Source organism: Symphodus melops (assembly GCF_947650265.1).
Source record: "Symphodus melops genome assembly, chromosome: 6".
Lineage (NCBI taxonomy): Eukaryota > Metazoa > Chordata > Actinopteri > Labriformes > Labridae > Symphodus > Symphodus melops.
Genome location: NC_136696.1, coordinates 131,420 through 146,333, shown reverse-complemented (window position 1 = coordinate 146,333; position 14,914 = coordinate 131,420). Strand labels below are relative to the sequence as shown.

At 41.6% G+C, this 14,914-nt stretch overlaps 1 protein-coding gene across 1 annotated transcript in view; it reads right to left on the bottom strand.

Moving 5' to 3' along the window:
• Positions 1–1,224: 1,224 nt before the first annotated feature.
• Positions 1,225–14,914, bottom strand: part of LOC306824992 (NT-3 growth factor receptor-like) — a 61,856-nt gene continuing 48,166 nt past the window's right edge. The window contains exons 15-17 of the mRNA XM_079345452.1: positions 11,799–12,042; positions 3,522–3,680; positions 1,225–2,147 (exon numbers count right to left, since the gene is read on the bottom strand). Coding sequence (XP_079201578.1) covers positions 1,962–2,147; positions 3,522–3,680; positions 11,799–12,042 — 589 coding nt within the window. The 3' untranslated portion in view covers positions 1,225–1,961. The remainder of the gene's footprint in view (positions 2,148–3,521; positions 3,681–11,798; positions 12,043–14,914) is intronic.

Genomic DNA, 14,914 nt, shown 5'->3' with positions numbered 1-14,914 from the left:
CCCCGATGTTTTAGTTTGATCATTTATCTGAAACCTGATCACGTTCATGTCCGCCACGTCTACGACAGAGGACTTCACCTCCATCCGCTCTGCTCACACTCGTCACTTCGTCTCTTAGTTTATTTTTCAGATGACTTCGGAGCATTGCAGAGATGCACTCAAGAAACATAAATAGAAAATATATAAATAAATTAAAAAAAACTCAAACATGAGCTTGAGGTGTTTGAAGATCTCATCAAGCTGAAAAGAGTACACACCTTTTTTTATTCCTGTTTTTGTTCTTTTGTTGAGAAAAGGGTTGGAACAGCAGCTAAAGAAAAGTGCTAGCTCCTCAAACTTTCTCCTGTTTATCAAGAAATAGGAGGCACTTAGGTTGGTCTCTATGGCAATAGACGGTCTCTCATTGGACGATCTGGTCCAGAACCAGCAGGTAATTGATGAAGGCGTATGGATGACAAATACTTAAAGAATGGATGACAGCTCACATCCAACAAGCACTACACAACAGAGGGACGACCTGTTTGACTTCATGATGACCTCTTTGACCAAATACGATCAGCATGTCAGCCTCGCTCTGTCAACTTTGTATAGGAGGACTCATTCCCAATGGAAAACAGCAGGAATGCACCCAAAATAGTCCTTAAATACACCAGAAACACTGCTGAACCACCCCTCATACCGTGCTAAAATAGAACAGACACAGTCAGCTGGAATCTAGAGCAGTAATACCAACAAAGCTTTCTTCAAACAATCACTACCTGAAGATTCAAATAATTCTGTAAGTCTGGAATGAAAAATACATCAGAAGCAGAAAGTGAGGAGACTCTGAGCGTCTGTTTGAAGAGAATATCAGACTGGAAACTGAACTTGAGTCTCTGAACCCTCGTTCACTGTTCTTCATTTACACATGGTGAAGTGAGAGACAGAAGGCTCCTTCCCAAGCAGACAGTAATAAATCCACTTCATGGTGAAACGGCTTCTGTCTAAAAACCTCACCTGGTTTCAATTATATACAATGAAACCCCAGTGACGTGACCAGAACAGTGAGACAGACATGACGTAGACACTCATAGGCTGATATCATGTGGAACAGATTTAAAGCTTCATATCGAACAGCTGACAAAATGTCAGTTTTTATGTTCATGTAAGGACCCCAGCGATAGACAAACATCCACTCTTCCTCAACGTTTCCTATCAAATTCTACAGCAGGACTAACCCTAACCCTAGCACAGGTGGGGATCAGACCTGAACTAACCCAGACCTGACTTACCAAGGGACCATGGTCAAACATTGGAGAGTTAAGAGACGTCAAGGGAATGAATGTTTAAGATCATCTAAACTCAGGGACCAGGATGAGAAAACACAAGTGTTCATGTAATGATGCAATATTCAAATAAATCTGAATTGAGCCGTGAGACCAGGCCACCTGGACCGGGACAGGACAGTGAACCTGCTCTCAGGCTGAAGTGAAGATGAAAAGGAGAGGACATGTTGGTACCAAACCAGACCAGACCAGTATAACCAGGTGAATCCACTTCAGACCAGTGTAACTCAACACTTCACTGTTCAGTCAGGAGTTGATCTGATTGGATCACACAAGTCCAGAGCACACTCAGCTTCAGGTCACTTTATTACCCTGAGATACAAGTTCATCTAGTCCATCCATGAACTCGCTAACCCTAGATCAATCAATCATTCTTATCCAGGTGTGTTTGAGTCCAGGTACACAGACTGTGTGACCCTCATCAGGTCTGTCTCTATCCCAGTATGTCCAGGTACACAGACTGTGTGACCCTCATCAGGTCTGTCTCTATCCCAGTATGTCCAGGTACACAGGTGTGGCCTTCATCAGGTCTGTCTCTATCCCAGTATGTCCAGGTACACAGGTGTGGCCTTCATCAGGTCTGTCTCTATCCCAGTATGTCCAGGTACACAGGTGTGGCCTTCATCAGGTCTGTCTCTATCCCAGTATGTCCAGGTACACAGGTGTGGCCTTCATCAGAGTGATCAGCAGCTTCTGGATGTCCTTAATGTTGAGGCGTTGTTGAGGCTCCCTCTGCCAGCAGCCGAGCATCATGTCATAGACTTCTTTAGGACAGAGCCGGGGGCGCTCCAGGACCCGGCCCTGAGTGATACACTCAATCACCTAAAATCACAAACACGACAAGATGAAATGCACATTAATTTTCATTCTGTTTATTGATGATGTGATGTGAATAATGGAACAGAACAAGATGAGTGAACTCAGATATGAAACACATTCAGAGGAGATCATGATCAGCACTTTTTACAGCAGCCGTATCTTCTGTTTCCTCTTTGCACTTGTTCCACAGCTGACATATTCCCTGTAGCCTTTAAACATCACACGAGAACTCTTATAGGAAAGTTAACAGAGTCAACTTTTAAAATCAACTCTCCATGACGCCATTTGATGAACATAAAACTCTGTCTGTCTAGAGGGTTTCGTCCATCTTGGGGTAAATTTCACTCACAACTGAGCAGCTGTCCAACTACCTTAGTGACACTGCGTCCCTTTCAGAGGACATTTTTATTGGGTTCAGGAGTTCCTCAAAGCTTTCCTTCCAACAATGTCCCCAGTCTGGGTGAGCAGTTCTCCACCCCTGCTGATAACAGACTAGGGACAGCCTTACTAACCCTTCTTGAACTACTGGACGGTTTGCCAAAACTTCCATGAGGCCTAACCAAAGTCCTTCTCCACAGCCTTCCAGAACTCCTCCCACTCCCAGGTGTTTGCTTCAGTAACCACTGAAGCCTCAGCTCTCCAAGCCATCCAATACTTGAATTTCCCTCGGGATCAATAAAGTATCTATCTATCTATCTATCTATCTATCTATCTATCTATCTAATACATCAGTTGTTTGCAGAGACCCCTGGGCTTAGCAAACCCCAAAACACCTGTTTCTTCAAGACTGAAGATTTTTATTCATCACACGCTCATACAGGTGTGGAGTGAAAAACTGTTCTGCAAGGCCATACAATAAACACTCAAAAATGACTAATACACATATATACAGTGAAAGTAGAACTATAAGATAAGTGCAGAAAGATGTAAAGAATGTAATGTGTCCAGGGAGTCAAGTTGCAATGTGCAGATTGTTTTGAACTGGAGAGAACAGCCTGTACAGCCTGAAGAAAGAAGCTCTTCCTTTGTGTGTTTGCATTGTTGTGTCCAAGGCGCCTGCCAGAGGGCAGCCACATAAACAGTCTGTGACCTGGGTGCTGGGGATCGCTCATTAGCTATACTATCTACAAACAACTGCAGGAAAGACCCTGTTGTTTCTACATCACTACAACAGTTAACCCCAGTTCATTTCTATGCATCAACATCTCAGTTAATCTGCGAACATGTCAACATCTCTAAATAGAAGCTTCTGACTCTTTTAAATCCTTATTTATAAGCAGGTTTAATGAAGATTGTCCTGGTTAATGTGTGTGTTCTCAGAATAATCACTATTTCAGCTTGTAAATGAAAATGTTGACGTAAACTTTTCTCTCTCACCTCGTTGTTGGCAAGCTGGAACCAGGGCTGCTTTCCGTGCGTGAAGATCTCCCATAGGATGACGCCAAAGCTCCACACGTCACTCTCTGTGGTGAACTTTCTGTACATAATGCTCTCAGGGGGCATCCAACGGATAGGCAGCATGGTGTGACCCCCCACCTGAGCAAACAGAGACACGCACAATCTTAATAATGATGCTAATACTACAGAAAAGACTGAATCATCATAAACACAGACTATCAGAATAATGACCACATGATCACGCTGTCTCGTCCTCCTCTCTGTCTCCTCTCTCATCACTCTAGTCCTCCTAGTTCTTGATGATTTTGCCCTGAGGTTATCTGTGATAATCTATAGTAATTTTACCCTTTAGTAATCTGTAATAATCTAGAGAAGAAACTTGTTTCATTTGGCCAGATAGTCATAATAGATATATGAAAGCTCTACGGCAGGCCCGCACTGCCTGTTACTCGTCTCTTATTGAAGGACATAAAAACAACATTAGATACCTCTTCAGCACTGTAGCCAGGCTGACAGAGAGTCATAGTTCATTCATCTATTCCTTTAGCCCTTAGCAGTAATGATTTCTGCAGCTTTTTTAGGGTTAGGCTTTATTCAGCGCAGATTCCTCCTATATTTTGGATACAGCAGAAACGGTTCCAAATTCTGATATTAAACTCGACTGTTTCTCTCCCAATTAACCTCTCAGAACTAAACTCGATTATTTCTGCGTCTAAACCGTCAACCTGTCTTTTAGATCCAATCCCAACCAAGCTGTTTAAGGAAGTCTTTCCTCTAGTTAGCAGCTCCATACTAGATATGATCAATATATCTTTAGCAGCAGGTTATGTACCCCAGTCATTTAAATGGACTACAGGAGGTAGAGTCTGCAGTTATCAGACCTGCTGGTACCTACAGTCTCTAAACTACAGGAGGTAGAGTCTGCAGTTATCAGACCTGCTGGTACCTACAGTCTCTAAATGTCCTACAGGAGGTAGAGTCTGCAGTTATCAGACCTGCTGGTACCTACAGTCTCTAAATGTCCTACAGGAGGTAGAGTCTGCAGTTATCAGACCTGCTGGTACCTACAGTCTCTAAATGTCCTACAGGAGGTAGAGTCTGCAGTTATCAGACCTGCTGGTACCTACAGTCTCTACACTACAGGAGGTAGAGTCTGCAGTTATCAGACCTGCTGGTACCCACAGTCTCTAAACTACAGGAGGTAGAGTCTGCAGTTATCAGACCTGCTGGTACCTACAGTCTCTAAACTACAGGAGGTAGAGTCTGCAGTTATCAGACCTGCTGGTACCTACAGTCTCTAAACTACAGGAGGTAGAGTCTGCAGTTATCAGACCTGCTGGTACCTACAGTCTCTAAACTACAGGAGGTAGAGTCTGCAGTTATCAGACCTGCTGGTACCTACAGTCTCTAAATGTCCTACAGGAGGTAGAGTCTGCAGTTATCAGACCTGCTGGTACCTACAGTCTCTAAACTACAGGAGGTAGAGTCTGCAGTTATCAGACCTGCTGGTACCTACAGTCTCTAAACTACAGGAGGTAGAGTCTGCAGTTATCAGACCTGCTGGTACCTACAGTCTCTAAACTACAGGAGGTAGAGTCAGCACTTATCAGACCTGCTGGTACCTACAGTCTCTACATGTCCTACAGGAGGTAGAGTCTGCAGTTATCAGACCTGCTGGTACCTACAGTCTCTAAACTACAGGAGGTAGAGTCTGCAGTTATCAGACCTGCTGGTACCTACAGTCTCTAAACTACAGGAGGTAGAGTCTGCAGTTATCAGACCTGCTGGTACCTACAGTCTCTAAACTACAGGAGGTAGAGTCTGCAGTTATCAGACCTGCTGGTACCTACAGTCTCTAAACTACAGGAGGTAGAGTCTGCAGTTATCAGACCTGCTGGTACCTACAGTCTCTAAACTACAGGAGGTAGAGTCTGCAGTTATCAGACCTGCTGGTACCTACAGTCTCTAAACTACAGGAGGTAGAGTCTGCAGTTATCAGACCTGCTGGTACCTACAGTCTCTAAACTACAGGAGGTAGAGTCTGCAGTTATCAGACCTGCTGGTACCTACAGTCTCTAAACTACAGGAGGTAGAGTCTGCAGTTATCAGACCTGCTGGTACCTACAGTCTCTAAACTACAGGTGGTAGAGTCTGCAGTTATCAGACCTGCTGGTACCTACAGTCTCTAAATGTCCTACAGGAGGTAGAGTCTGCAGTTATCAGACCTGCTGGTACCTACAGTCTCTAAACTACAGGAGGTAGAGTCTGCAGTTATCAGACCTGCTGGTACCTACAGTCTCTAAACTACAGGAGGTAGAGTCTGCAGTTATCAGACCTGCTGGTACCTACAGTCTCTAAACTACAGGAGGTAGAGTCTGCAGTTATCAGACCTGCTGGTACCTACAGTCTCTAAACTACAGGAGGTAGAGTCTGCAGTTATCAGACCTGCTGGTACCTACAGTCTCTAAACTACAGGAGGTAGAGTCTGCAGTTATCAGACCTGCTGGTACCTCCAGTCTCTAAATGTCCTACAGGAGGTAGAGTCTGCAGTTATCAGACCTGCTGGTACCTACAGTCTCTAAATGTAATAACTCAAAAATGTCTTCAATTACTATAGGTGTTTTTGTTTCCTTTTTTCAGACGTAATATCAGAGTAGATATCGCTCTTTACCTTTGTTGGGTAACAGTTTCAGTGTCTCACTGACAGCTGCCACCTGCGGCACATGCAACTGGTCAAACCACACCCAAACTGACAGTGTCATGGCCAGTCCAATAGACCCGACCCGTTGAGAGACATTCACCAAAACTGTCAGCCAACAAAGTTAAAGAGCAACATCTACTCTGATATTACGTCTGAAAAAAAGAAACAAAAACGGAACTCTGTAATGATCTATATTAATCCATAGTAATCTGTAGTACTCTATAGCAATCTGCAGTAATCCAGTAATCTGTAGTACTCTATAGCAATCTGCAGTAATCCAGTAATCTGTAGTATTCTATAGCAATCTGCAGTAATCCAGTAATCTGTAGTATTCTATAGCAATCTGCAGTAATCCAGTAATCTGTAGTACTCTATAGCAATCTCCAGTAATCCAGTAATCTGTAGTACTCTATAGCAATCTGCAGTAATCTGTAGTACTCTATAGCAATCTGCAGTAATCCAGTAATCTGTAGTACTCTATAGCAATCTGCAGTAATCCAGTAATCTGTAGTATTCTATAGCAATCTGCAGTAATCCAGTAATCTGTAGTACTCTATAGCAATCTGCAGTAATCCAGTAATCTGTAGTATTCTATAGCAATCTGCAGTAATCCAGTAATCTGTAGTATTCTATAGCAATCTGCAGTAATCCAGTAATCTGTAGTACTCTATAGCAATCTGCAGTAATCCAGTAATCTGTAGTATTCTATAGCAATCTGCAGTAATCCAGTAATCTGTAGTACTCTATAGCAATCTGCAGTAATCCAGTAATCTGTAGTATTCTATAGCAATCTGCAGTAATCCAGTAATCTGTTGCAATCTATAGTAATCTGTAGTAATCTGTAGCAATCTAATAATCTATAGTAATCTGTAGTATTCTATAGCAATCTATAGTAATATGTAGTAATCTAGTATTCTACAGTAATCTTTTTTTCTATTGTAATCTGTAGCAATCTATAGTAATCTGTAGTATTATATAGTAATATGCAGTAATCTGGTATTCTATAGTAATCTGTAATAATCTGGTATTCTATAGCAACATGTAGTAATCTAGTATTCTATAGTAATCTGTAGTAATCTATAGTAATTTGTAGTAATCTATAGTAATATGTAGTAATCCATAGTAATCTGTAGTAATTTATAGTAATCTGTCTTAATCTAACCCAATCTAATCTAATGCTTATTACAGCATGTCTCTATCTTTAAGTTTGCCAAACTCTCCTTTTTCCTTTCCTTTTTGGGACTGTTGGTGAGGATGGCCTGGCCAAACACCCCCCCCCCCCCATTCTATCCCATCCTATTCTTCTTTCTGCATCTTGTCCCATTTTCAAGCTCAGCTCAGTTTATCAGATGTTCATCATGATCCGGGTCTGCTGAAGATTTCTGCCTGTTAAAGGGAAGTTTGTTCTTCTATGATGGATTAAGCTGAGCTCTTTAATATATCCATCAATAAGGTCCTTTACCTGCTTTATGTAAACAATGAACATGTTTACCTGCTTTATGTAAACATAACAATGAGCATGTTTACCTGCTTTATGTAAACATAACAATGAGCATGTTTACCTGCTTTATGTAAACATAACAATGAGCATGTTTACCTGCTTTATGTAAACAATGAGCATGTTTACCTGCTTTATGTAAACAATGAGCATGTTTACCTGCTTTATGTAAACATAACAATGAGCATGTTTACCTGCTTTATGTAAACAATGAGCATGTTTACCTGCTTTATGTAAACAATGAGCATGTTTACCTGCTTTATGTAAACATAACAATGAGCATGTTTACCTGCTTTATATAAACAATGAGCATGTTTACCTGCTTTATGTAAACAATGAGCATGTTTACCTGCTTTATGTAAACATAACAATGAACATGTTTACCTGCTTTATGTAAACAATGAGCATGTTTACCTGCTTTATGTAAACATAACAATGAACATGTTTACCTGCTTTATGTAAACAATGAGCATGTTTACCTGCTTTATGTAAACAATGAGCATGTTTACCTGCTTTATGTAAACAATGAACATGTTTACCTGCTTTATGTAAACAATGAACATGTTTACCTGCTTTATGTAAACAATGAACATGTTTACCTGCTTTATGTAAACAATGAGCATGTTTACCTGCTTTATGTAAACAATGAACATGTTTACCTGCTTTATGTAAACAATGAGCATGTTTACCTGCTTTATGTAAACAATGAGCATGTTTACCTGCTTTATGTAAACAATGAACATGTTTACCTGCTTTATGTAAACAATGAACATGTTTACCTGCTTTATGTAAACAATGAGCATGTTTACCTGCTTTATGTAAACAATGAGCATGTTTACCTGCTTTATGTAAACAATGAACATGTTTACCTGTTTTATGTAAACAATGAGCATGTTTACCTGCTTTATGTAAACAATGAGCATGTTTACCTGCTTTATGTAAACAATGAGCATGTTTACCTGCTTTATGTAAACAATGAACATGTTTACCTGCTTTATGTAAACAATGAACATGTTTACCTGCTTTATGTAAACAATGAGCATGTTTACCTGCTTTATGTAAACATAACAATGAACATGTTTACCTGCTTTATATAAACAATGAGCATGTTTACCTGCTTTATGTAAACAATGAGCATGTTTACCTGCTTTATGTAAACAATGAGCATGTTTACCTGCTTTATGTAAACAATGAACATGTTTACCTGCTTTATGTAAACAATGAACATGTTTACCTGCTTTATGTAAACAATGAGCATGTTTACCTGCTTTATGTAAACATAACAATGAACATGTTTACCTGCTTTATGTAAACAATGAGCATGTTTACCTGCTTTATGTAAACAATGAGCATGTTTACCTGCTTTATGTAAACATAACAATGAACATGTTTACCTGCTTCATGTAAACAATGAGCATGTTTACCTGCTTTATGTAAACAATGAGCATGTTTACCTGCTTTATGTAAACATAACAATGAACATGTTTACCTGCTTCATGTAAACAATGAGCATGTTTACCTGCTTTATGTAAACAATGAGCATGTTTACCTGCTTTATATAAACAATGAGCATGTTTACCTGCTTTATGTAAACAATGAGCATGTTTACCTGCTTTATATAAACAATGAGCATGTTTACCTGCTTTATGTAAACAATGAGCATGTTTACCTGCTTTATGTAAACAATGAACATGTTTACCTGCTTTATGTAAACAATGAGCATGTTTACCTACTTTATGTAAACATAACAATGAGCATGTTTACCTGCTTTATGTAAACAATGAGCATGTTTACCTGCTTTATGTAAACAATGAACATGTTTACCTGCTTTATGTAAACAATGAACATGTTTACCTGCTTTATGTAAACATAACAATGAGCATGTTTACCTGCTTTATGTAAACAATGAGCATGTTTACCTGCTTTATGTAAACAATGAGCATGTTTACCTGCTTTATGTAAACAATGAACATGTTTACCTGCTTTATGTAAACAATGAACATGTTTACCTGCTTTATGTAAACAATGAACATGTTTACCTGCTTTATGTAAACATAACAATGAGCATGTTTACCTGCTTTATGTAAACAATGAGCATGTTTACCTGCTTTATGTAAACAATGAGCATGTTTACCTGCTTTATGTAAACATAACAATGAACATGTTTACCTGCTTTATGTAAACAATGAGCATGTTTACCTGCTTTATGTAAACAATGAGCATGTTTACCTGCTTTATGTAAACAATGAACATGTTTACCTGCTTTATGTAAACAATGAACATGTTTACCTGCTTTATGTAAACATAACAATGAGCATGTTTACCTGCTTTATGTAAACAATGAGCATGTTTACCTGCTTTATGTAAACAATGAGCATGTTTACCTGCTTTATGTAAACATAACAATGAACATGTTTACCTGCTTTATGTAAACAATGAGCATGTTTACCTGCTTTATGTAAACAATGAGCATGTTTACCTGCTTTATGTAAACAATGAGCACGTTTACCTGCTTTATGTAAACAATGAACATGTTTACCTGCTTTATGTAAACAATGAACATGTTTACCTGCTTTATGTAAACAATGAGCATGTTTACCTGCTTTATGTAAACAATGAACATGTTTACCTGCTTTATGTAAACAATGAACATGTTTACCTGCTTTATGTAAACAATGAGCATGTTTACCTGCTTTATGTAAACAATGAGCATGTTTACCTGCTTTATGTAAACAATGAACATGTTTACCTGCTTTATGTAAACATAACAATGAGCATGTTTACCTGCTTTATGTAAACAATGAACATGTTTACCTGCTTTATGTAAACAATGAGCATGTTTACCTGCTTTATGTAAACAATGAACATGTTTACCTGCTTTATGTAAACATAACAATGAGCATGTTTACCTGCTTTATGTAAACATAACAATGAACATGTTTACCTGCTTTATGTAAACATAACAATGAGCATGTTTACCTGCTTTATGTAAACATAACAATGAGCATGTTTACCTGCTCTTTTGTAATGTACATAACACCTGTTATGTATTGACACTATACAAATATAGATTGATTGATTGAACCCTGTAGTAATCTGTAGTAATCGATAGTAATCTGTCTTAATCTAACCATGTAGTAATCTATAGTAATCTATAGTAATCTGTCTTAATCTAACCATGTAGTAATCTATAGTAATCTGTCTTAATCTGACCATGTAGTAATCTATAGTAATCTGTAGTAATCTGTTTTAATCTTACTCTGTAGTAATCTATAGTAATCTGTAGTAATCTGTTTTAATCTTACCCTGTAGTAATTTATAGTAATCTATAGTAATCTGTTTTAATCTTACCCTGTAGTAATCTATAGTAATCTGTAGTTATCTGTTTTAATCGTACTCTGTAGTAATCTATAGTAATCTGTAGTAATCTGTTTTAATCTAACCATGTAGTAATCTATAGTAATCTGTAGTAATCTGTTTTAATCTTACTCTGTAGTAATCTATAGTAATCTGTTTTAATCTAACCATGTAGTAATCTATAGTAATCTGTAGTAATCTGTTTTAATTTTACTCTGTAGTAATCTATAGTAATCTGTAGTAATCTGTTTTAATCTTACCCTGTAGTAATCTATAGTAATCTGTAGTAATCTGTTTTAATCTAACCATGTAGTAATCTATAGTAATCTGTAGTAATCTGTTTTAATCTTACTCTGTAGTAATCTATAGTAATCTGTTTTAATCTAACCATGTAGTAATCTATAGTAATCTGTAGTAATCTGTTTTAATTTTACTCTGTAGTAATCTATAGTAATCTGTAGTAATCTGTTTTAATTTTACCCTGTAGTAATCTATAGTAATCTGTAGTAATCTGTTTTAATCTTACTCTGTAGTAATTTATAGTAATCTATAGTAATCTGTTTTAATCTTACCCTGTAGTAATCTATAGTAATCTGTAGTAATCTGTTTTAATCTTACTCTGTAGTAATCTATAGTAATCTGTTTTAATCTAACCATGTAGTAATCTATAGTAATCTGTAGTAATCTGTTTTAATCTTACCCTGTAGTAATCCGTGCTGTAAATGTCTCTGGACATCCCAAAGTCTCCGATCTTCACCAGCAGTCCGTTCCCGACCAGACAGTTCCTGGTGGCCAGATCTCGGTGCACAAAGTGCTGGGAGGCCAGATAGATCATCCCTGCTGCGATCTGACTGGCGATGTGCAGCATCTGAGACAAACCCAGCTCACCGTTTGTCTGCAGAGGCTGCCCGTCCACCAGGATCATAGCATCCGGTCCGTGGGCTCTGAGAATAGAGACAAATTAATACTGTTTATGAATAGCAAGAGTAAGAGCTATATGAAATTAGGTCTACTGTAGATCTATCAAGGGCAGGTTTGAAGTTGTATTGAATATGGAAGTCATATTTCCTGGTAACTATTACTCCACGATATGTAAAGTTATCACAGCTCACTTGAAGTGACTATGGGCCTGATTTACTAAATGTTAGCGTGCATTAAAACATGTGCAAACTTGATCCCAGCAGCATAAACTGTGTTATCTGATGTGCTAACAGCGTGCAGAGAGGACTGAGTCTGTCATATGAGCTAAACAACACGTACTGTTCCTTTAGTACGTTTGTATTAATAAATATGTAAAAGGAGGCGTTTCTGCCTCAGAGTGTAAAATACTGGGAGGAGAAAATGTAAAGAAGGTAAGTTAGTACACACAGTGTGATTTAGCAGGTAAAGACTGCTGTGTCTGAATTTAACAGCTTTAAAGAACTAATCCAGGAGACACAGTGAGACACACTGCAGGCTGCAGGTAGGAGGAGACACAGTGTGACACACTGCAGGCTGCAGGTAGGAGGAGACACAGTGAGACACACTGCAGGCTGCAGGTAGGAGGAGACACAGTGAGACACACTGCAGGCTGCAGGTAGGAGGAGACACAGTGAGACACACTGCAGGCTGCAGGTAGGAGGAGACACAGTGAGACACACTGCAGGCTGCAGGTAGGAGGAGACACAGTGTGACACACTGCAGGCTGCAGGTAGGAGGAGACACAGTGAGACACACTGCAGGCTGCAGGTAGGAGGAGACACAGTGAGACACACTGCAGGCTGCAGGTAGGAGGAGACACAGTGAGACACACTGCAGGCTGCAGGTAGGAGGAGACACAGTGTGACACACTGCAGGCTGCAGGTAGGAGGAGACACAGTGAGACACACTGCAGGCTGCAGGTAGGAGGAGACACAGTGAGACACACTGCAGGCTGCAGGTAGGAGGAGACACAGTGTGACACACTGCAGGCTGCAGGTAGGAGGAGACACAGTGAGACACACTGCAGGCTGCAGGTAGGAGGAGACACAGTGAGACACACTGCAGGCTGCAGGTAGGAGGAGACACAGTGTGACACACTGCAGGCTGCAGGTAGGAGGAGACACAGTGAGACACACTGCAGGCTGCAGGTAGGAGGAGACACAGTGAGACACACTGCAGGCTGCAGGTAGGAGGAGACACAGTGTGACACACTGCAGGCTGCAGGTAGGAGGAGACACAGTGTGACACACTGCAGGCTGCAGGTAGGAGGAGACACAGTGTGACACACTGCAGGCTGCAGGTAGGAGGAGACACAGTGAGACACACTGCAGGCTGCAGGTAGGAGGAGACACAGTGTGACACACTGCAGGCTGCAGGTAGGAGGAGACACAGTGAGACACACTGCAGGCTGCAGGTAGGAGGAGACACAGTGAGACACACTGCAGGCTGCAGGTAGGAGGAGACACAGTGAGACACACTGCAGGCTGCAGGTAGGAGGAGACACAGTGTGACACACTGCAGGCTGCAGGTAGGAGGAGACACAGTGAGACACACTGCAGGCTGCAGGTAGGAGGAGACACAGTGAGACACACTGCAGGCTGCAGGTAGGAGGAGACACAGTGAGACACACTGCAGGCTGCAGGTAGGAGGAGACACAGTGTGACACACTGCAGGCTGCAGGTAGGAGGAGACACAGTGAGACACACTGCAGGCTGCAGGTAGGAGACACAGTGTGACACACTGCAGGCTGCAGGTAGGAGACACAGTGTGACACACTGCAGGCTGCAGGTAGGAGGAGACACAGTGAGACACACTGCAGGCTGCAGGTAGGAGGAGACACAGTGTGACACACTGCAGGCTGCAGGTAGGAGGAGACACAGTGTGACACACTGCAGGCTGCAGGTAGGAGGAGACACAGTGAGACACACTGCAGGCTGCAGGTAGGAGGAGACACAGTGTGACACACTGCAGGCTGCAGGTAGGAGGAGACACAGTGTGACACACTGCAGGCTGCAGGTAGGAGGAGACACAGTGAGACACACTGCAGGCTGCAGGTAGGAGGAGACACAGTGTGACACACTGCAGGCTGCAGGTAGGAGGAGACACAGTGTGACACACTGCAGGCTGCAGGTAGGAGGAGACACAGTGAGACACACTGCAGGCTGCAGGTAGGAGGAGACACAGTGTGACACACTGCAGGCTGCAGGTAGGAGACACAGTGTGACACACTGCAGGCTGCAGGTAGGAGACACAGTGAGACACACTGCAGGCTGCAGGTAGGAGGAGACACAGTGTGACACACTGCAGGCTGCAGGTAGGAGGAGACACAGTGTGACACACTGCAGGCTGCAGGTAGGAGGAGACAGTGTGACACACTGCAGGCTGCAGGTAGGAGGAGACACAGTGAGACACACTGCAGGCTGCAGGTAGGAGGAGACACAGTGTGACACACTGCAGGCTGCAGGTAGGAGGAGACACAGTGTGACACACTGCAGGCTGCAGGTAGGAGGAGACACAGTGTGACACACTGCAGGCTGCAGGTAGGAGGAGACACAGTGAGACACACTGCAGGCTGCAGGTAGGAGACACAGTGTGACACACTGCAGGCTGCAGGTAGGAGACACAGTGTGACACACTGCAGGCTGCAGGTAGGAGGAGACACAGTGAGACACACTGCAGGCTGCAGGTAGGAGGAGACACAGTGTGACACACTGCAGGCTGCAGGTAGGAGGAGACACAGTGTGACACACTGCAGGCTGCAGGTAGGAGGAGACACAGTGTGACACACTGCAGGCTGCAGGTAGGAGGAGACACAGTGAGACACACTGCAGGCTGCAGGTAGGAGACACAGTGAGA